The sequence below is a fragment of the Amphibalanus amphitrite genome, unplaced genomic scaffold (genome assembly GCF_019059575.1).
Source record: "Amphibalanus amphitrite isolate SeventyFive unplaced genomic scaffold, NRLGWU_Aamphi_draft 000300F_arrow, whole genome shotgun sequence".
Classification (NCBI taxonomy): domain Eukaryota; kingdom Metazoa; phylum Arthropoda; class Thecostraca; order Balanomorpha; family Balanidae; genus Amphibalanus; species Amphibalanus amphitrite.
Genome location: NW_024881795.1, coordinates 240,721 through 259,101, shown reverse-complemented (window position 1 = coordinate 259,101; position 18,381 = coordinate 240,721). Strand labels below are relative to the sequence as shown.

The 18,381-nt window shown below is 51.2% G+C and overlaps 1 protein-coding gene across 1 annotated transcript; it reads right to left on the bottom strand.

Annotated features, from left to right (window-relative positions):
* Positions 1–834: 834 nt before the first annotated feature.
* LOC122387860 (folliculin-interacting protein 2-like) lies at positions 835–17,673 on the bottom strand. The gene is made up of 13 exons (XM_043378438.1): positions 17,532–17,673; positions 16,922–17,099; positions 15,697–15,799; positions 15,023–15,125; positions 14,294–14,389; positions 13,075–13,205; positions 11,559–11,736; positions 9,563–9,704; positions 6,899–7,059; positions 5,865–6,054; positions 4,397–5,542; positions 3,411–3,878; positions 835–2,892 (listed from the first exon to the last, which is right to left on the bottom strand). Exons 1-13 carry the CDS (start codon positions 17,615–17,617, stop codon positions 2,794–2,796), a joined length of 3,081 nt encoding a protein of 1,026 aa, XP_043234373.1. The 5' UTR covers positions 17,618–17,673; the 3' UTR covers positions 835–2,793.
* Between the last annotated feature and the right edge of the window lie 708 nt (positions 17,674–18,381).

Here is an 18,381-nt window from a genome sequence, read left to right as displayed (position 1 = left end):
GGTCTATGTGCACCTACATACCAATTTTTAGAAGAATCGGTTCAAAAATATGGGAGTTATTCAAAATTCTATGACGTCACGACACACAACAATTTTGAAAAACGTTTTTTTTTAAGTTCCAGACCTCGTACGGAAACAAAATAGCACCATTCGATTCGCCGTGAAAATTTCTGCATAAGATAGACACCTTTTTAGGCCTTAACAACCAACTTCAAAATTTGACCTCACTTGATCTGACCTCGACCTGAAATTCATCCAGAGGTGGTCCATATCACTTATTGAGTGTGCCTATTGAATTCTATGAGTAAAATGACCCATAAAACATGTGTCGCACATGCCATTTTTTATATTTTGTTTTTGGTGACCTGACCTGACCTGACCTTGACCTTGACGTTTGAATGACATTGTATGCAACGAATATTGTCTTGGTAGTCTAAGAACACGTTTTGGGCAATCAGTCTCAGTCCATTCTTCGGCAAATACGGTGTAAGGCCGATAGGTACTGTAGAAACTTGCATTTTGTACCCTTGACCTGACCTCTGAAAAAAATGGGCTTTTAAGATCCGCCTTGTTGAGAGCTTTCGATTGCCGTTTTTCCCGTCTTTCTACGACCATCGGTTCGGAAGTTAGACAGGGAGGGGGCAGAATCTGCCCCCCCCCCCCCCCCAGCAGGGCGCATATGGCTGAATAGCCCAGCGGGGCGCGGGTTAATGCTTTGACACATTTTGTTTGCCCAGTCGGTATTTAGTTGCGGGACAGTAAACTTTTCTTCGACAAGTTTTTCTTCACTATCTTGTATTAGTGAGGAAGCAGAACCCAGGCCATACACGTATACCAATTCTGCCTCATGTATTGCAGCCCGTAGGCCGTACGTATAAATACACACACTCTCGACACCCTGAGACACGGGGAAGCGCATCAATCGCCCTCCCCACACACTGGGAAATCCCGACAAGTCCCCGACCAGTACACCTCTCCTACAATCGCATCCAGGACTGACGTCACAGGGGACATGAACACTGCTTAAACGTTGTGCGGCGGACAATAATAAACAGATGTGGGGGCGTTAGGCTGGTACAGACGGTCGCAAGATGGAAGAGAGTATCCCATAATGGGACAGACGGTCCCATCATCGGAACAAACTGTCCCAAATTGCGACAGACTGTCCCCGCAGGACGAAGTGTCCCAACAATGGGATAAATGGTCCTACGAATATGGGATAGACTGTCCTAAAGTGGGAAACACGAATTCTGCTCCCGTTCTAATTATACGGCGATTAATTCCTGAGAGGAGGACTATGATTACATTAAGACAATGGGACGCCCTTAGACCACCGGAGAGAGACGGCAATGGAAAATCTCCTCTTCTCTCTTCCTTCCCAGACATATTTTCCGTTGGGACAAGTCTGCAGACGTCAGTTTAGCGGCCCTAACCAGAAGGTATCGGACAATAGGGATGCAGGGTGGAATGGACAAAATGAGACACGTTTAGGCTCGCTTTGACGTCTTAGTGTTGCAAGGCGCTTGGTCGTCTCACTGTTATGGTTTCTCAGAAGGTAAAGCGCTTATTCGTCTCGCTATTATTGTTTATCAAAATGTATGATATCGACCCTAGGTCTGGTCAAAGCTTATCTCAATGTGGAGTTCAGCAAGAAAAATATAGGACCTATGATTTGAGTGTTATTTGCAAGGACACCTCAGAAAAAGCAAGCGACGAGCCAGACGAAGTGACAGATCCAGAGAAGTCTGGCTGCGTTGCTGAAAAATATTTTAAGGGCTCCTTAGTTAGGAGTCTAAAAACCAAGCGAATTCAGACGTTTTGTGAGTGGGCATACATATTAAAACTCGGCCTTTTCGATTATTAACAACACACTGAACAAAACCGAAAAAAACGTCTCAAATTGTCCATCCCACCCTAAAAAATCGTTAACTGCATACGTATACCAACAGGGAAGTATACCCATACCGCTCCACACTCAGCACACAATTTCCAAAACAATACTTATGCGATAACATGACAAAACAAGGGCAGTTAACATTTCGCGGGCAGATCAACTAGTTTACACATCAGATCAAGCGCTACCTCAACGACAGTCCATTCAACCACTGTGCTGTCCTTTGTGCGTCTTCTGTGCAGTCAGACACCCCATACACTCTCCTAGGGCGCCTCTTGTGCTAACGGGCGCCGCAGAACGGCTCACGACGGCCATTGGCAGGGAAGCTCGCGATATGCACTACAGCTGTCACAGCCAACGGGCAGTCGGGACGCCCACAAGGCGCCCACACGGTCCAGAGGGCGCCCACACGGTCCACAGGGGGCCCACAAGGCGCCCGCACGGTCCACAGGGACGCCCACAAGGCGTCTGAGGGCACCTACACGGTCCAAAGAGCGCCCATAGGGTCCAAAGAGTGCTCATATGGTCCATAGGGCGCCCATAAGGTTCATACGGCGCCCATAAGGTCCATACGGCGCCCATATTAAGGTCCATAGGACGCCCACACAAGCCGGAGGGCGGCCCATTAGGTCTAGAGGGCGCTCATACGGCTCATGCAACGCCCACATGGTCTGCAGGGCGCCCATACGTGCCGCATGGCGCCCAATCAGCCCAGAGAGCGCTCACTCTCTGCAGGGCGCCCACACGGTCCAGAACGCGCTCTTATTGTCCCCTGGCCATACAAACGACCCAAAATGGCGCTCATACGTTACACAGAACCCTCCAACGACGAAAAGTCAGTGTCAGCAGCCCTGACCGGTGGGTGAAGCGGGCATACACCGGTGTGTGGGGTCGGGACGTCACCTTACTGAGATTCCGTACTTGCTGCCCACTTCTGGACAGAGCACAGAGGCGGCCGAGAGCAGCAGAGGTACGTCGTTAGAGTCGACCGACATCAGCTGAAACGGACACGGTGGGTGAGACATGGGTGAGGTAATCCGGTAGTTATATTTGAAGCAAGCCTTCAAACATGGAGGCGCTATAAACAAGAAGGACATATTCGGTGTTGGAACACACGAGACCCGGTTCATCCGTTATCACGGATACGCACACACTTAACCAAATTCACATTCAAGCCCTCATAACGACCCTTTCCGTCCTCTCAACCGAGCTATAAGCCCCTCTCCACTTCAAACAATGTGGACTCCTCTCCACATCTTCCCAAGGAGCTACCAAACCTCATTTTCACTCCTATCACTACAACAATTTCCCCACCTAGTGAGTTCCACGTGCTCACTTCACCCATTTTCCCGATCTCACCTCACGCCCCTTCTCACCTAAGTAAGCTCCCTACACTCTAAGCCCCCCTCTTATCCAAGCGAGGTCCCCTTCTTACTGCGCCCCCTTCTCCCCGCCCTCACTTCGCCCCAGTTCTCACTTAGCCCCTTCTACCCTTCTCACCCCGCCCCATTCTCACCTCGGTGAGTTCCTGCATATTGGCCAGACTACTGTTGATGAGAAACTGCGCCATTTCTGCCGCCCTCGCCGTCAGTTGCACCAGCTGACTCTCCAGGTGTCTGAGCACCAGTGGTGCCGGCGCACCAGTCTCGTGCACCCGACACACCGACTCGACTAGTGCCGACACCAGCGGAGCAAACACCACTGCCAACCCGCTCAAACCTCCCCCGGCGTCACACACAGCGAAAGCATGTGACGAGAGGACTTGTACGGAATACGAGTCTGTATCGGCCAGCACACAGGAAACCTCCCCACTACTAGCAGCGGCGGCTAGGTCAGGTCGAAGGCGAGACTCCCAGGCGGCACGGGTGTCGCAGCCCCACAGAGCTAGGTCGGGGACGTAGGTAGAGCCTCCTCCGCCGAGGGCCGACCAGGGGGTGAGGGACTGCCGGCCCGGCCCGCCGCGGCGAGACTCCAGAAGAGCCGTCTGGAGGGAGCAGAGAATGGGGGTTAGAGGGAGACAATGCGGTCAGACATACGAATAAACATAGTGGTTATAAACATGTTGACACAGATACATAGGGGTGGAGTGTTTCTAAAGGACATTGAGTAAGATCTTATATCATTCAGCAAAAACATACCTAGCACCGCAACTACTGAAACGCACCATACCCCCTTTTCAGTTGAAGCTATTACAAGTTTTTTTTTTCTGGTAGCTTCATTCTCTGCCCTAGCCAACCGATCCATCTTGTCACTCATGGGTCCAATATCTCAATCCTGATGGTTTGTCATCTTTTTCTTGGAATAACCCAGCCCCTTCCTGGGGATTAGTCATGTCTATCCTCTGGGAAGGTTAATCTCTCCCCTCCCCCAAGGCAAAGTATATTCATCTCTAAAAAGTTAATTGTTTTCAAAACGGGCTTCACCCGTTGTTTTCAAACGGGCAAGTATATTCATGTGACACGCTTCTATAACATAGCTCCTACCGTTTCTATCGAATCTCACCTGTTGCTGAAGCCTGACGGGGCTCTCGGGTGTCCTCTCCAGACATCGACACAGCCTCCCCACAGCCGGTGAAGGCACCTCTCGTGGCGGCGGTGACGGGGGAGGCGGCGGCGGGGGTTCAGGCGGCGGCGAGGGCGATCCTCCATCCGACACATGTCGAGCCTTCCGCGCAGCCCAGCCTGCCGACTGCTGCGCGAACCGCAGCGAGCGATATCCACGTAGATACTGTGATGTATCACGTATTGAATCACTATGGCGTCGACTGAGGGGAGAGTGATTTCCTCCCGCCGCCGGTAGAGGGGGAGGAATTTCAACAGCAGCGCTCCGTCCCGAACATCGCTCACACCCAGCAAAACCAGAGTCATCATCCGAACTCTCCGACGTGACAACTGGTCGCGTAGGACGCTGCGTCACGACCGGTGGGACGTTGGACGCCGCGTCCGTCACATCCAACGTCGGTTCTGACGGTTCCTCATCGCCTCCGACGACGAATCGCACCGGCGCGCGGAGGTCTGCCGACGACCGGGAGAGTCGACGTCCGGAGGGCGGAGGCAGGGGCGCAGAAGGTCGGCACAGCGGCTCGCAGGATCGGGATTGAGTCACGGTGGTTATAGGTGGGGCGAGAGTACCTCCCCCGGCCCCGCGAGAGGTTGATAAATCAGTCACCACGAGCGCCGGCACGGTGGGCGCTTCAGTGGAAGTGGGTGGATCTGCCGATCCACAGCCCGAGTCCGTATCCGCACGTGTGACACTTTCCTCACTCGCCACTGAAACCGGCAGGTAGAACCGACTCCTTCCCAGCGGCTGCTGGGGTTCAGGCGGGTCCTCCGCTCCGTCCAGACGCACATAAAACCTCGACCGTGTCTGTGCCTGACTGGAGACCGCTGAGAGAGGCGGGGAGAGCGTCGCACCGCTCTCCTCTGCGCGCAGTGTCGCGCTGGAGCCGGATAGACGCCCGGCAGCCTGCAGCGAGCTCAGAGATCCGCCGCACGGGTCTTCAGACCCCCGTAAGGAGCCGGTAGAGAGATCTCCATTAGGTGCTTCGGAGACGCGTAGAGAACCACTGGAAGTGTCTCGACCGGTGGTGGATAAGGTGGAAGTAGCAGCACGCAGAGGGGAGAAACTCCACGGCATGGTTTCAGACACCTGTCGGAGGAAAAAACGCATGTCAGATAATACATTTACAGTAGCTAAAGCCTCAGTCACCAGATATAACTTTTTATCGCCATAACCAGGCATTTAGGTATAACTAGGTATAGCTCGGTATAACTATGTAGATCGTGAGTGACCATAGCAGCAACTTCGAACGTAGCATACCGATGGACAAAACTGGACGTGTGACTAACTACGAGGCGGTCTGTGTTTTGAAAATTTTAAAGATATGTGAGAATTATCTAAGCACTTCTGGTAATAACAAAATAATGCGAGAATCTGATGATATTCCTCCCTGTTTGTCTTCTTAACTCACCAGCTGATCGCGTATAAAATAGCTCAGAACGAGCAGTAGCCGGCTGACCAGCTCAGTTCTCCGTCCCACCACCAGGGTGCGCGCGGGAGGCGGCGGCTGCAGCTTCCCGGCTCCGCCACCACGCGGCGCCACCGTCAGCACCCAGTGAAGGTGGTGGGTTAGCACGGCCGTGAGAAGAGTCGACATGAAGCTAAAAAAGGAAAGGAATAGAGACACGTCAGTCAGAATGAAAGTGATACCAAACAAAAAAGACGTCAGTATGAGAGCCAGCGGAAGGGACTCAGTAGTCAGTACAGCTTGATAACTCGAGAGGGAGGCATGCGAGCTCAGCAGTGAGCTACTGAAACGGATAATGAAAGCATGACAAAGATGAGCGAGGCCATGTAAGGCAGACATGTTATTGCAACACCGTTCCGTGCTTCTATCCTCAGGATACTGAAGTCCTTCTCCTCCACGCCGCAACCCCCTCCGGGCTGGACAGGCAATTTTACCTCATGCGGGCTGCTCCCTTGGAGCGGCACCGCTGCTCCCGAGGGAGCGCACCCTGTAGCCGGGTGCAGTGAGTACTTTGGGGCTGGGTGGCCTGTCCTCTGGACGGGCTCAGCCCCGGTGACTTACTAGGGTGCCTGCCCAGACCAATGTCTCCCCCTATATCCTATCATCCTCCCGGCTCTGAAATGGTCTCATTGGACCGAAAGGGCCTAACCCAACAAAAAACAAACATGTTATTGCATCGTGAACAAAATACAAAACAAGTTGACGAATTGAAAGTATCATTTGCGAATGCCCGACATGACAAAACTCAGCAGTAACCAAGAAAAAGCCCGCTATCTAAACTTGCGTATTTAATGTTTCCCGATTGCAATCGAGCTCCGGGAGTGATGGAGGGGCCTCAGTAGCCGGGAAGGGACCTCAGTAGTGTCGAACGGACCTCAGTGGCGGAAAGGAGGCCCCAGTAGCCGGGAAGTCGCCTCATTTATAGCGGGAAAGGGGTCTAGGTAGCGGGTGCGGGACCAGAAGGGCCTGCCACTGACCAGTTGTGTTCCTTGGTGTCCAGCTCTGCGATCAGTGACGTCAGTTCAGACACGAACAGCTCGGCCAATCGCTGACGTTGACGTGACGTCACCGAGTCTGACGTCAGACCCAGCCAGACGGGACGCGGTAGACGTCGGGCCGTCAGTAGGTTCAGTAGATCCTGTGACGTCAGAAAAACGCCGGTCACATGACAGCACAGTGATGCTATTGGACGACGGTCGCATGACAGTACAGCAATTTTAGAACGTCGGTCGCGTGGTATAGCAGTGATGCTAAACAAGGTACAGAACAGTGAACGGCAGAAAGGGGTCAAGTGACAAAACGGTGGTCCACCAGGACAGGGTACCGCGACAGTAGCGTAGACGGCATAAAGAGTAACGTGACAATACAGCGCGTCGAAAAAATGGGTCACGTTAGACCAACTAGCCACACGCCAGTCTCAGTCCATAATGAAAATTATGTGAGCATCTCACTCCCATCAGCCAATACTTCTCCGCTATACTCCAGCAGCTACACATGCATAATAATTCACAGGCGGCTTCATGAAATTCAACACCTTCGAAAGCCCAATGGATTTGCTGAAAGTTGCGCAATGCACACATCATTATTTGCAATTACCTACCGATGACAATAACAAAGCGTGCGAAATACACGTATTAAGCGTGAAAACGCAGGCGTGCTTATCCCACACGAACCTGTTTGGTGACGGCCGTGGCCTGGTGGACGGTCCTCACAAAGAGTCTCCGGCCGTGGTAGGCGTGTCTATCCATTACCCACCTGTTTGGTGACGGCTGTAGCCTGGTGGACGGTCCTCACAAAGTGTCTCCGGCCGTGGTAGGCGTGTCTATCCATTACCCACCTGTTTGGTGACGGCTGTAGCCTGGTGGACGGTCCTCACAAAGTGTCTCCGGCCGTGGTAGGCGTGTCTATCCATTACCCACCTGTTTGGTGACGGCTGTAGCCTGGTGGACGGTCCTCACAAAGTGTCTCCGGCCGTGGTAGGCGTGTTTATCCATTACCCACCTGTTTGGTGACGGCTGTAGCCTGGTGGACGGTCCTCACAAAGTGTCTCCGGCCGTGGTAGGCGTGTCTATCCATTACCCACCTGTTTGGTGACGGCTGTAGCCTGGTGGACGGTCCTCACAAAGTGTCTCCGGCCGTGGTAGGCGTGTCTATCCATTACCCACCTGTTTGGTGACGGCTGTAGCCTGGTGGACGGTCCTCACAAAGTGTCTCCGGCCGTGGTAGGCGTGTCTATCCATTACCCACCTGTTTGGTGACGGCTGTAGCCTGGTGGACGGTCCTCACAAAGTGTCTCCGGCCGTGGTAGGCGTGTCTATCCATTACCCACCTGTTTGGTGACGGCTGTAGCCTGGTGGACGGTCCTCACAAAGTGTCTCCGGCCGTGGTAGGCGTGTTTATCCATTACCCACCTGTTTGGTGACGGCCGTGGCCTGGTGGACGGTCCTCACAAAGAGTCTCCGGCCGTGGTAGGCGTGTCTATCCATTACCCACCTGTTTGGTGACGGCTGTAGCCTGGTGGACGGTCCTCACAAAGTGTCTCCGGCCGTGGTAGGCGTGTCTATCCATTACCCACCTGTTTGGTGACGGCTGTAGCCTGGTGGACGGTCCTCACAAAGTGTCTCCGGCCGTGGTAGGCGTGTCTATCCATTACCCACCTGTTTGGTGACGGCTGTAGCCTGGTGGACGGTCCTCACAAAGTGTCTCCGGCCGTGGTAGGCGTGTCTATCCATTACCCACCTGTTTGGTGACGGCTGTGGCCTGGTGGACGGTCCTCACAAAGTGTCTCCGGCCGTGGTAGGCGTGTCTATCCATTACCCACCTGTTTGGTGACGGCTGTGGCCTGGTGGACGGTCCTCACAAAGTGTCTCCGGCCGTGGTAGGCGTGTCTATCCATTACCCACCTGTTTGGTGACGGCTGTGGCCTGGTGGACGGTCCTCACAAAGTGTCTCCGGCCGTGGTAGGCGTGTCTATCCATTACCCACCTGTTTGGTGACGGCTGTAGCCTGGTGGACGGTCCTCACAAAGTGTCTCCGGCCGTGGTAGGCGTGTCTATCCATTACCCACCTGTTTGGTGACGGCTGTGGCCTGGTGGACGGTCCTCACAAAGTGTCTCCGGCCGTGGTAGGCGTGTTTATCCATTACCCACCTGTTTGGTGACGGCTGTAGCCTGGTGGACGGTCCTCACAAAGTGTCTCCGGCCGTGGTAGGCGTGTTTATCCATTACCCACCTGTTTGGTGACGGCTGTAGCCTGGTGGACGGTCCTCACAAAGTGTCTCCGGCCGTGGTAGGCGTGTCTATCCATTACCCACCTGTTTGGTGACGGCTGTAGCCTGGTGGACGGTCCTCACAAAGTGTCTCCGGCCGTGGTAGGCGTGTCTATCCATTACCCACCTGTTTGGTGACGGCTGTAGCCTGGTGGACGGTCCTCACAAAGTGTCTCCGGCCGTGGTAGGCGTGTCTATCCATTACCCACCTGTTTGGTGACGGCTGTAGCCTGGTGGACGGTCCTCACAAAGTGTCTCCGGCCGTGGTAGGCGTGTCTATCCATTACCCACCTGTTTGGTGACGGCTGTAGCCTGGTGGACGGTCCTCACAAAGTGTCTCCGGCCGTGGTAGGCGTGTCTATCCATTACCCACCTGTTTGGTGACGGCTGTAGCCTGGTGGACGGTCCTCACAAAGTGTCTCCGGCCGTGGTAAGCCCGCTCCACCGTGTGCTGGAGGCGGGCCAGGAGATGCTCCAGCTGCAGCGAGTACTGGAGGAGTGTGTCCTCCAGGACACTGGAACGAGAGGGGAGGGCATGGTCATGGCTACAGTACTGGAGGAGCGTGTCCTCCAGAACACTGGAACGAAAGGAGAGGGTTACAGTTATAGTACTGGAGTTTAGGGTATCCTCCATAACACTGGATAAAGAGGGGGAGGGGAGGGTAACGGTTAGAGTACTGGAGTTTAGGGTGTCCTCGAGAACACTGGACAGTCAAAAAACGGAGAGTCTGACGGCTACAGTACTGGAGGAGCGTGACCTCCAGAACACTGGATGTCAGACTTTTTGAAAGGGAGGCGACAGCGGGTCAATGTTGACGGTGAACTATCAGGGTGGAAAAGCGTGGATAGTGGAATCCCACAAGGTTCAGTGCTGGGGCCTCTGTGTTTCCTTATCTTTGTCAACGATATCCCGTCTGTCGTATCAAAACCACTGAAGTTATTTGCAGACGATACCAAGGTATACGGAGATGTGACATCACAAGAAAATATTGAGGCACTGCAGAGTGATATCGATGCTATTGTGAAGTGGACATCTATATGGCAGCTGCCTCTAAACACAAACAAGTGTCATACTCTGCACCTCGGCCACCGAAATCCAAGGCACACATATCACATAGCAGGGAACATGATCGACGGCGTCACCAATGAAAGGGATCTTGGAGTCGTAGTTGACGAAAAACTTGCCTTTCACGATCAGACGGCAGTAGCAATGAAGAAGGCAAATGCGATTCTGGGGCTGATTCGGAAATCCTTTGATTTTCTTAACTCAAAAGCAATGTCCATGCTGTATAAAGCCTTAGTTCGGCCGATAATTGAATACGGAAATATCGTTTGGGGCCCCACGTACATCGGTGATCAGAAGAAAATTGAAAGAATTCAAAGACGTGCAACCCGACTCGTTCCAGAAATACGCCAACTGTCATACCAGGACAGACTTAAGAAGTTGAACTTGCCAAGTCTGGTCTACAGGAGAAAAAGAGGTGACATGCTCACTATGTATAAAATCATGACTGGCAAAATGCAGATGGACCCATTGTTTGAGCCCGTAGCAGGAGAGCATCGCACCAGGGGACACCAGCTGCGACTCAGGAAACCCTTAGCTGTCAAAACAGTGAGACGTCATCATCTGGGAGTTAGAGCAATTGACGACTGGAATAGCTTACCGCAAGATGTGGTGACTGCGCCGTCCTTGAATTCGTTTAAATCAAGTCTGGATCAGTTTTGGTGCGAGAAGTGGTATGAACTGGAATGGCGACGCTGTTAACTGAAGAGGTCATATTTCAAGCCCACTGATATTCAACGTAGACGCAAGTCCGGACTGAGATAAACACATGGCCTATTCAAAACAAAACTACGTATGGGAGCTACAGGCCTCATGAAGAGGCCTCACTTCCTGAAATCCTTCAAAGTCAAAGTCAAAGTCAACACTGGATAGAGAGGGGAGGGGAGACAAATAAGACAATTCAGAAACGAGTCATTAAAGACCTGTTGTCAGATACCCAAACAATAATAAAGTAACGATACATTACGCACTCCAATCACAAAGACCAAAATCTACATCGAGTTAACAAAAGAGAAAAAATCCGACAGGAATAATATATATTGTGTAATTTGCATCACAAGCTGAAAAATAACACAAAAATTTCAACATTTTTTTCCTAAGATAGTCTGTTACCCATGATCAGGTAACCAGGAGTGTGGAGCATTAACATTGTGTAGCATTAACGTCACAACAAAAATTCAAATGCCAACCATCTTTTCTAAAGCCTCCAGTCCACAAGCTCTTGCAACTCCTGCCACGCCCTCATCCCACACATTGACAGTCCAGTTTGGCTGCATTCCCATTCCCACTCCCCCAGGTCACTGACCTTCGCGCCGGCCCTGCCAGTGTCACCAGGACGACCACTGCCAGGCGGGCGGCGCGTGACGTCATACGCAGACACGGTGCGTCATCGCGTGACGTCAGCATTAGGTCCGAGGAGCCAATGGGACGCAGACGGGCTGAGCGGTGCAGCGAGCCGTGCGATCCGAGCGATGCCCCGGAGCCTGGGGGGTAGAGGAGGAGGTTTGATAGGGGTAAAGGGACCATACTAAAATACCATACTACCGGGGTATCACATAAGCCGTTATTGGCCTAACAGCCTAGCGATTACCAATAGTAGATACATCCAGTAACACTGCGGCGACGACATTCAATAGTCAAGCCAGGGATATTCAGAGTCTGACCAGCTCACATAGTAGTTAGCTTTGCACTGCAGAAACAAGTGAGATCTCAAATATGGGCAGGACTCAAAATGTGTTTTTTTGAGGTCTTTTATAAACGTGGTTCATATATACAGGGTGGGCCAAAAAAGTGTGTCACTTTTCAGTAGCTATTTCTCGAAAGTGGTAAAAGATACCAAGAAGAAACTTTCACAACTTAAAGAAAATCGATTGACAAATTATATGATACCCATTTTATGAAAAAGTTTCAGTCGAACTGATGTTGCCATCACCATTTCAACAATGGGATATGTGCGTCTTTTATGTTTGCGCATGTGCTCGAAGTGCAGGCACCTCAACGCTCAAGGCATGTCTGAACGCGCTCCAGGAAGCTGACGCTCACCCTCTCCGCGGTGGCTGCTGTCACTTCACGCACGTATTGATCGACGCTGACACGCAGCTCCTCCAGGCTACCGGGCTTGTTGCGATAGACGCTGTCCTTGCGGGCTCCCCAAAACCAGTAGTCTAGCGGGTTGAGGTCAGGACTATGAGGAGCCCATTGCTTTTCGCTTCCCTTGGTGATCACGCTACAAGCTTTGTTCATGCAAGATGTAGCGCCACCGCACACGGCCCGAGAGACACTGCAACTGCTCCAAGAGCTCTTCGGTTGCCGCATGATCTCCAAGGGAAGCGAAAAGCAATGGGCTCCTCATAGTCCTGACCTCAACCCGCTAGACTACTGGTTCTGGGGAGCCTGCAAGGACAGCGTCTATCGCAACAAGCCCGGTAGCCTGGAGGAGCTGCGTGTCAGCGTCGATCAATACGTGCGTGAAGTGACAGCAGCCACCGCGGAGAGGGTGAGCGTCAGCTTCCTGGAGCGTGTTCAGATGGCCTTCAGCTTGGTGGTGCCCACTTCGAGCACATGCGCAAATAAAGAGATGCACAGATTCCATTTTTGAAATGGTGATGGCAACATCAGTTCGATTAAAACTTTCCATAAAATTGATATCATATAATTTGTCAATCGATTTTCTTTAAGTTGTGAAAGTTTCTTTTTCGTATCTCTTAGGTACCACTTTCGAGAAATAGCTGCTGAAAAGTGACACACTTTTTTGGCCCACCCTGTAATAAAGCACAAGCCCCTGTGGGTCATGCAATAGCCCTGTGTGGTCACACACTCACCCTGGGCCGACAGCGGCGTTCCGTACGGCGTCGGCATGTAGGACGGCGGTCCCATGAAGCTGTCGACACTGCTCAGACCAGAGTCCTCGCTGAGGCGGCCCGCCGGCGGCGGACAGTCCATGCTGGACGACCTGGCGGCAGGTCAGGGAGGTCACAGGTCACAGGTCAGAGAGGGGGCAGTCTATACTGGATGACCTGTCGACAGGTCAAGGTCAGGGAGGTCAGGGAGGTCAGCGAGGTCACAGGGGTCAGTGCATGCTGGACGACCTGTCGGCAGGTTAGGGAGGTCACAGGTCACAGGTCAGATGTCAGAGGGGGACAGTCCATGCTGGAAAACCTGTCGGCAGGTCAGGGAGGTCAGGGAGGTCGCAGGTCAGAGGGGGACAGTCCATGCTGGAAAACCTGTCAGCGAGGTCAGGGAGGTCACAGGTCCGATGTCAGAGGGGACAATCCATGCTAAATGACCTGTGGGCAGTTCACCAAGATACTGGTCACCGAGGGTAGAGGTAAGATGTGTTGAAGGGGCTGTGGAGGTTTGAAGTTTGCAGTCAGAGGTTAGAGGGGAGATCCGAGGCAAGGCTGCGGAGTCGGAGTCGATAGTTCTGACCCGAGCCAAAGTCGGAGTCACCGAAAATCCATAGACTCCACAGACCTGCTAAGGCTGCAGAGTCGGAGTCAGAGTCGGTTGGAGTCGACGATTTTTCCCTGAGTCGGAGTCACCAAAAATCCAGACTCTGCAGTCCTGGTTAGAGGTCAGCGAGGTTGGAGGGGTCTGAGAGGTTCGGCATCAGAGAGGTTTGTTAGAGGCCAGAGGTCTGTAAGAATTATGAACATGGGGAAGGCTAGATATGTAATACACAGAGAGTACTGACTGACCTGGGGTGGTGGGGTGTGTATTGTGTGTGTGTGTGGGGGGGGGGGGGTGGGGGGTGGGGGGGGGGGGGGTATGACTGACCTGGGGTGGGGTGCGGTGACGGCAGACCGGGGTACACTAACCTGGGGTGGTGGGGTGACGGACAGCTCGCAGGGAGCTACACTGGGGGGTGGTGGGGGTATAGGTAACTGACCTGGGGTGGTGGGGTGACGGCAGACCGGCCACGTCCAGTCGCAGCAGGGAGCTACACTGGGGGGGGGGGGGTAGCACTGACCTGGGGTGGTGGGGTATGTATGTGTGAGTATGGGGGTATAACTGACCTGGGGTGGTGGGGGTACAACTGACCTGGGGTGGTGCGGTGACGGCAGACCGGCCACGTCCAGTCGCAGCAGGGACAGCTCGCTGCCGGTCGAGCTACACGAGTCGTCCAGACTCGTACCGCTGAGGGGAGCAGACACGACGTCAGATAATACAGAGTACGACAGATAATACAGACACAACGTCAGGCAGTACAAATAGAGTATGATAGACAGTCAGGCAGGGTATGACAGACAATACAGAGTATCGCAGACGATGCAATAGCAGTTTGCCTTAGTACCGACAGGACAGAGTGAAGTTGCATTTAGAGACAGTGCCACACAGCGTGAGAAAAAACACACAGAAGTAGACAATAAAGGCACATATGCCACATCCTGGATGCACTGGTTTGAGACTGTGACACGACCAGGTTTAAACTCCAACTGTGCCTTAGAGAGAAAGTTATGTCATATTTCCTTTAGTCTACGACATGTACGGCCCTCCAGCAAAAGAGTGGTTGGTTAACCTATGTGCTTTTGGTGTAATAACTTTGAATGACAGACACTCCTGTAAAATGACTCAATAGAAATGAGAAGAGGGTTCGTGCACACGCTTCGGCAATGGTTTTCAACAGCCATTAGACGTATTCATCCATGCAGATCGCTTATTGTGATGTTGGCAACCAACCACTAAATACCTGGAGGGCCGTACCAATGACAGTACGCCATGTCTTATTTCCACTGGCTCGTACCCAAGCCGTGGAACCTCCCCCCTCACCTGCTGCCGTGAGTTCTGGCGCGGCGGACCGGCTGGCGCAGCGGGAACACCCGGCTCATCATCATCGTGTCCGGGGAGCAGCTCGGATCGGCGCCCTCCGCGCCTGAGGGACGGGTGGCGGGTCAGAGGTCAACGACTGACGGACGGGTGCGGTCAACGACTGACGGACGGGTGGCGGGTCAGAGGTCAACGACTGACGGACGGGTGGCGGGTCAGAGGTCAACGACTGACGGACGGGTGCGGTCAACGACTGACGGACGGGTGGCGAGCGAGGTCAACGACTAACGGACGGGTGGCGGGTGAGGTCAACGACGGCAGATTGCAAATTGTCAACAGGTCACAGGTTCACATACTGAGCTAAGCCACATCAGCCAACACATACACCAGTGTAATGCTGCAGCTACTAATAAATGTGGCAATGAAAAGTTGGTTAAAAATAAGCTTCTTATGTTTATGAAACGAAGCGTGTAACATTAAAAGTAGAAAAAGTAACATAATTGGTAACAAATTATATTAAACATTGGGAGAGTGGCAACAACTGATTACTACGACCAGCTTAGGCATAAAAATTTCCATCAGCGAAGCAATAGTCTGCAGTTCATTCTCGGACCTTTCAAACAACGAACAATAAGACACGAGACTCAAGAGTACTCATGCAGCTACTGACGGCTTACCTCTGACAATGTGCACCTTGCAGGTGGGTCCTCCATAGGCCATTGCCACGGTACCAAACACCATCTCTCCCAGCTGTTTGGCGTCCGGACGTTGGCGAGTGTACTGCAACACAGTCAAAGTATCAGTTAGCACATAAAATATACAGAGCGCTGCAGTTTAGCAGCCAGATATTTTGTGAGGAGGGTATGACGCATTCCACGAGCTGACGTCACAGGCGATGACGTCGGCTCGCGCGCGAGCCAACACTAACATGAACCCTCTGAGCAGTGAGCATAGATGGTGGGGTAGCATATAGAGTGAGCTGTATAAGAATATGGATAGATTTGCATCATGCATGTCTCAAATGATTGTTGGGGCATCTCTGTTTGCTTTTTTATTTTTATATCTGTTTATTTAGGCTTACTCAACGCCTTAATTGCTAAATGCCTGCCATTTATTCATATGACAAAATCCTCAGTAAACAATGCAAATGCAATGGACCAAAGATTTGTGAGAAATTTGGGAAGATTTGTGAGCGCTTGCTGTCAACCAATTAGAGTTCAGGCTTCAGCTTATGTAATCTAAGTGTGAACAAGACAAATGAGTGAAATATGTGATGCCCAACAATTTTATGTACCTACATGATCCAAAATTAATAAAAAGACTCTAGAGATGACTGAGCTGACAAGTGAAGTCTACAAATGAAGTTACAGGTTCATCCATGTTGATCTTGTAGAGAAAGCAGGTATGACATCAAATTTGATCACTTCACTTTTGATTCATGCTCTGCTGATATGCACTGCAGCATCATCATATAATTAAATAGATGCATGCCTTTTGTTAGATTTTCTAGTCAATAAACCAGATTGGTTAGGAAGTTCAGACAAAAATTAAATGTGCACAGAACACCTGAAAGTCTATGTAAAAACATGACTCACCATACAGGACCTGCCTACTATCTGGAGAGCGGGAATCAGATAGGCTGCTCGGTGCTCATTGCACAACCATTACTTGAATAATGATATTGCTTTGCAATAATTCTTGTTTGGAAATATATCACACATAATTTTTATTGCACTTGCGGCTTGCTTACAGGACTAAATGACATTATGCTTAGTGAGTAAATAAAAAATGAGCATTGAGGAAAGAAAAACATAAAATATACAAATAAGGTGCCAGCATATTTAAATAAATATTGCTTTTTGATAGTAATTAACCCAACATAAGGCCATCCCTATTCCTTACCTTGAAACCTGTGTCATTTTCCACCTCAATGAGGCCAGCGTGTTCTGTTGTACCACTTCCGCAGGGCACCAGCAGGACAGTGGATGAGTCAAAGAGCAGCCTCCTGCCTCGTACCTCACATTCCCGATAGACCAGGACAGTGACCTGGTCTGGCTCCAAGGCCACCGGCTGCCAGGGACTGCAGAAAAAATGAGGGTGACGGTAGGAATATGAAAGCTTCTGTCTCTGTACACAAACATCATAACTTGAGCCTTCCTGCAACTACAAAACTGCCTTAATAGGCACCTAAAGTTTGAAATTCAAAAGTGGCAAATCAATCATCCAAATCCAATGACTAAAATAAACATCCAAAACAGCTGTTAGCCAACACAAAATAAGTAAAAGCTGCAAACTGTATGAGACCATGCCAGTCATTTAGGATCTACATGACAAAATGGTGATAAAATTACTGAAAAGATAAAACAATAATTAAAAAATATAATAAAAATGCATATAAATGCACTAGGCAAATTGTAACAGCTGCGCCATGAATGTCGATAAATAATAAAAGCACATAATTAGAAGCATCATCAAACTAACAATAACTGCAAAAAACATCAATAACACTTACTTAAACTCTGGTACATTATCATATCCTTTCAGAGGCTTTAATGCACTTTTCTTTCTACCACCAAACAGTCTAGACAACAACGCCATGTCTCGTGATAACCACTAGAGCTCCATGTAAACAAACACTCGCATCTGACCTCATTCAGCTGAGCCCAGTCACAGTAAACGTGCAAACTGGCAACGTGTTCTAGCGAGTGGATCACGCCCAAGGTCGGATGAATCGGTCCGTCATATGACTGCGCCGCGTATTTTGGGTACGGGAGCTCACGAGGAGGAGTTTCCGGATGGCGCCAACAGCGGATGTAGGAGTCATTGCATTGCATAAGCGTCGCCAGGGTTTTGAGGATGGAGGCAATGAGTGCTCAGGCAATATTTGTCATCGGCGCCTATTATGCGGTTGTTGGTGATTATAAATTTATATTTCTCGGGGTGGGGGTCGGGGGGGGGGGGGTGTCTCGGGCACTCCGGTGTTCTAGTTTCAAGCTCATTTAGGTAGGTACAACCCGCGCCCCAGTGGCGGTCTCAGCCAACTTCGCCCTAGTGGGGGGAGGGGGGCATATGTTACCACCCACCTCTAACTCAAAAACTAAGAGGGCTAGGCTAGAAAGCCGCGGTAAAAAGCAGTCGATAGCTCTCATTGCGTACGTTTGAAAGTAGGTATTTCTGTCATTTTCATCTTAGACTCTTAGAGCAATATTGGGGTCACCAGAGGTCATCAATCAAAGGTCTAAATTTGCCAATTGTCATTAGGTATATTTTTCAGAAAACATGCCGTTATCTCAGGAACTATGATAGCTAGAAACTGAAAACGCATGGAAAAGCAATCGATAGCTTTTGAACTCTTCTTCTGA

Bases quoted from the DNA above. Each gene is read 5' to 3' on its own strand.
- LOC122387860 (XM_043378438.1), bottom strand. From the start codon at position 17,617: ATGGCGTTGTTGTCTAGACTGTTTGGTGGTAGAAAGAAAAGTGCATTA. The intron at 6,055-6,898 runs GTCAGTGGCAGG...TTCCTTTTTTAG, and splicing joins GACACCAAGGAACACAACTG to CTTCATGTCGACTCTTCTCA. The intron at 5,543-5,864 runs GTGAGTTAAGAA...TTCCTCCGACAG, and splicing joins ATTTTATACGCGATCAGCTG to GTGTCTGAAACCATGCCGTG.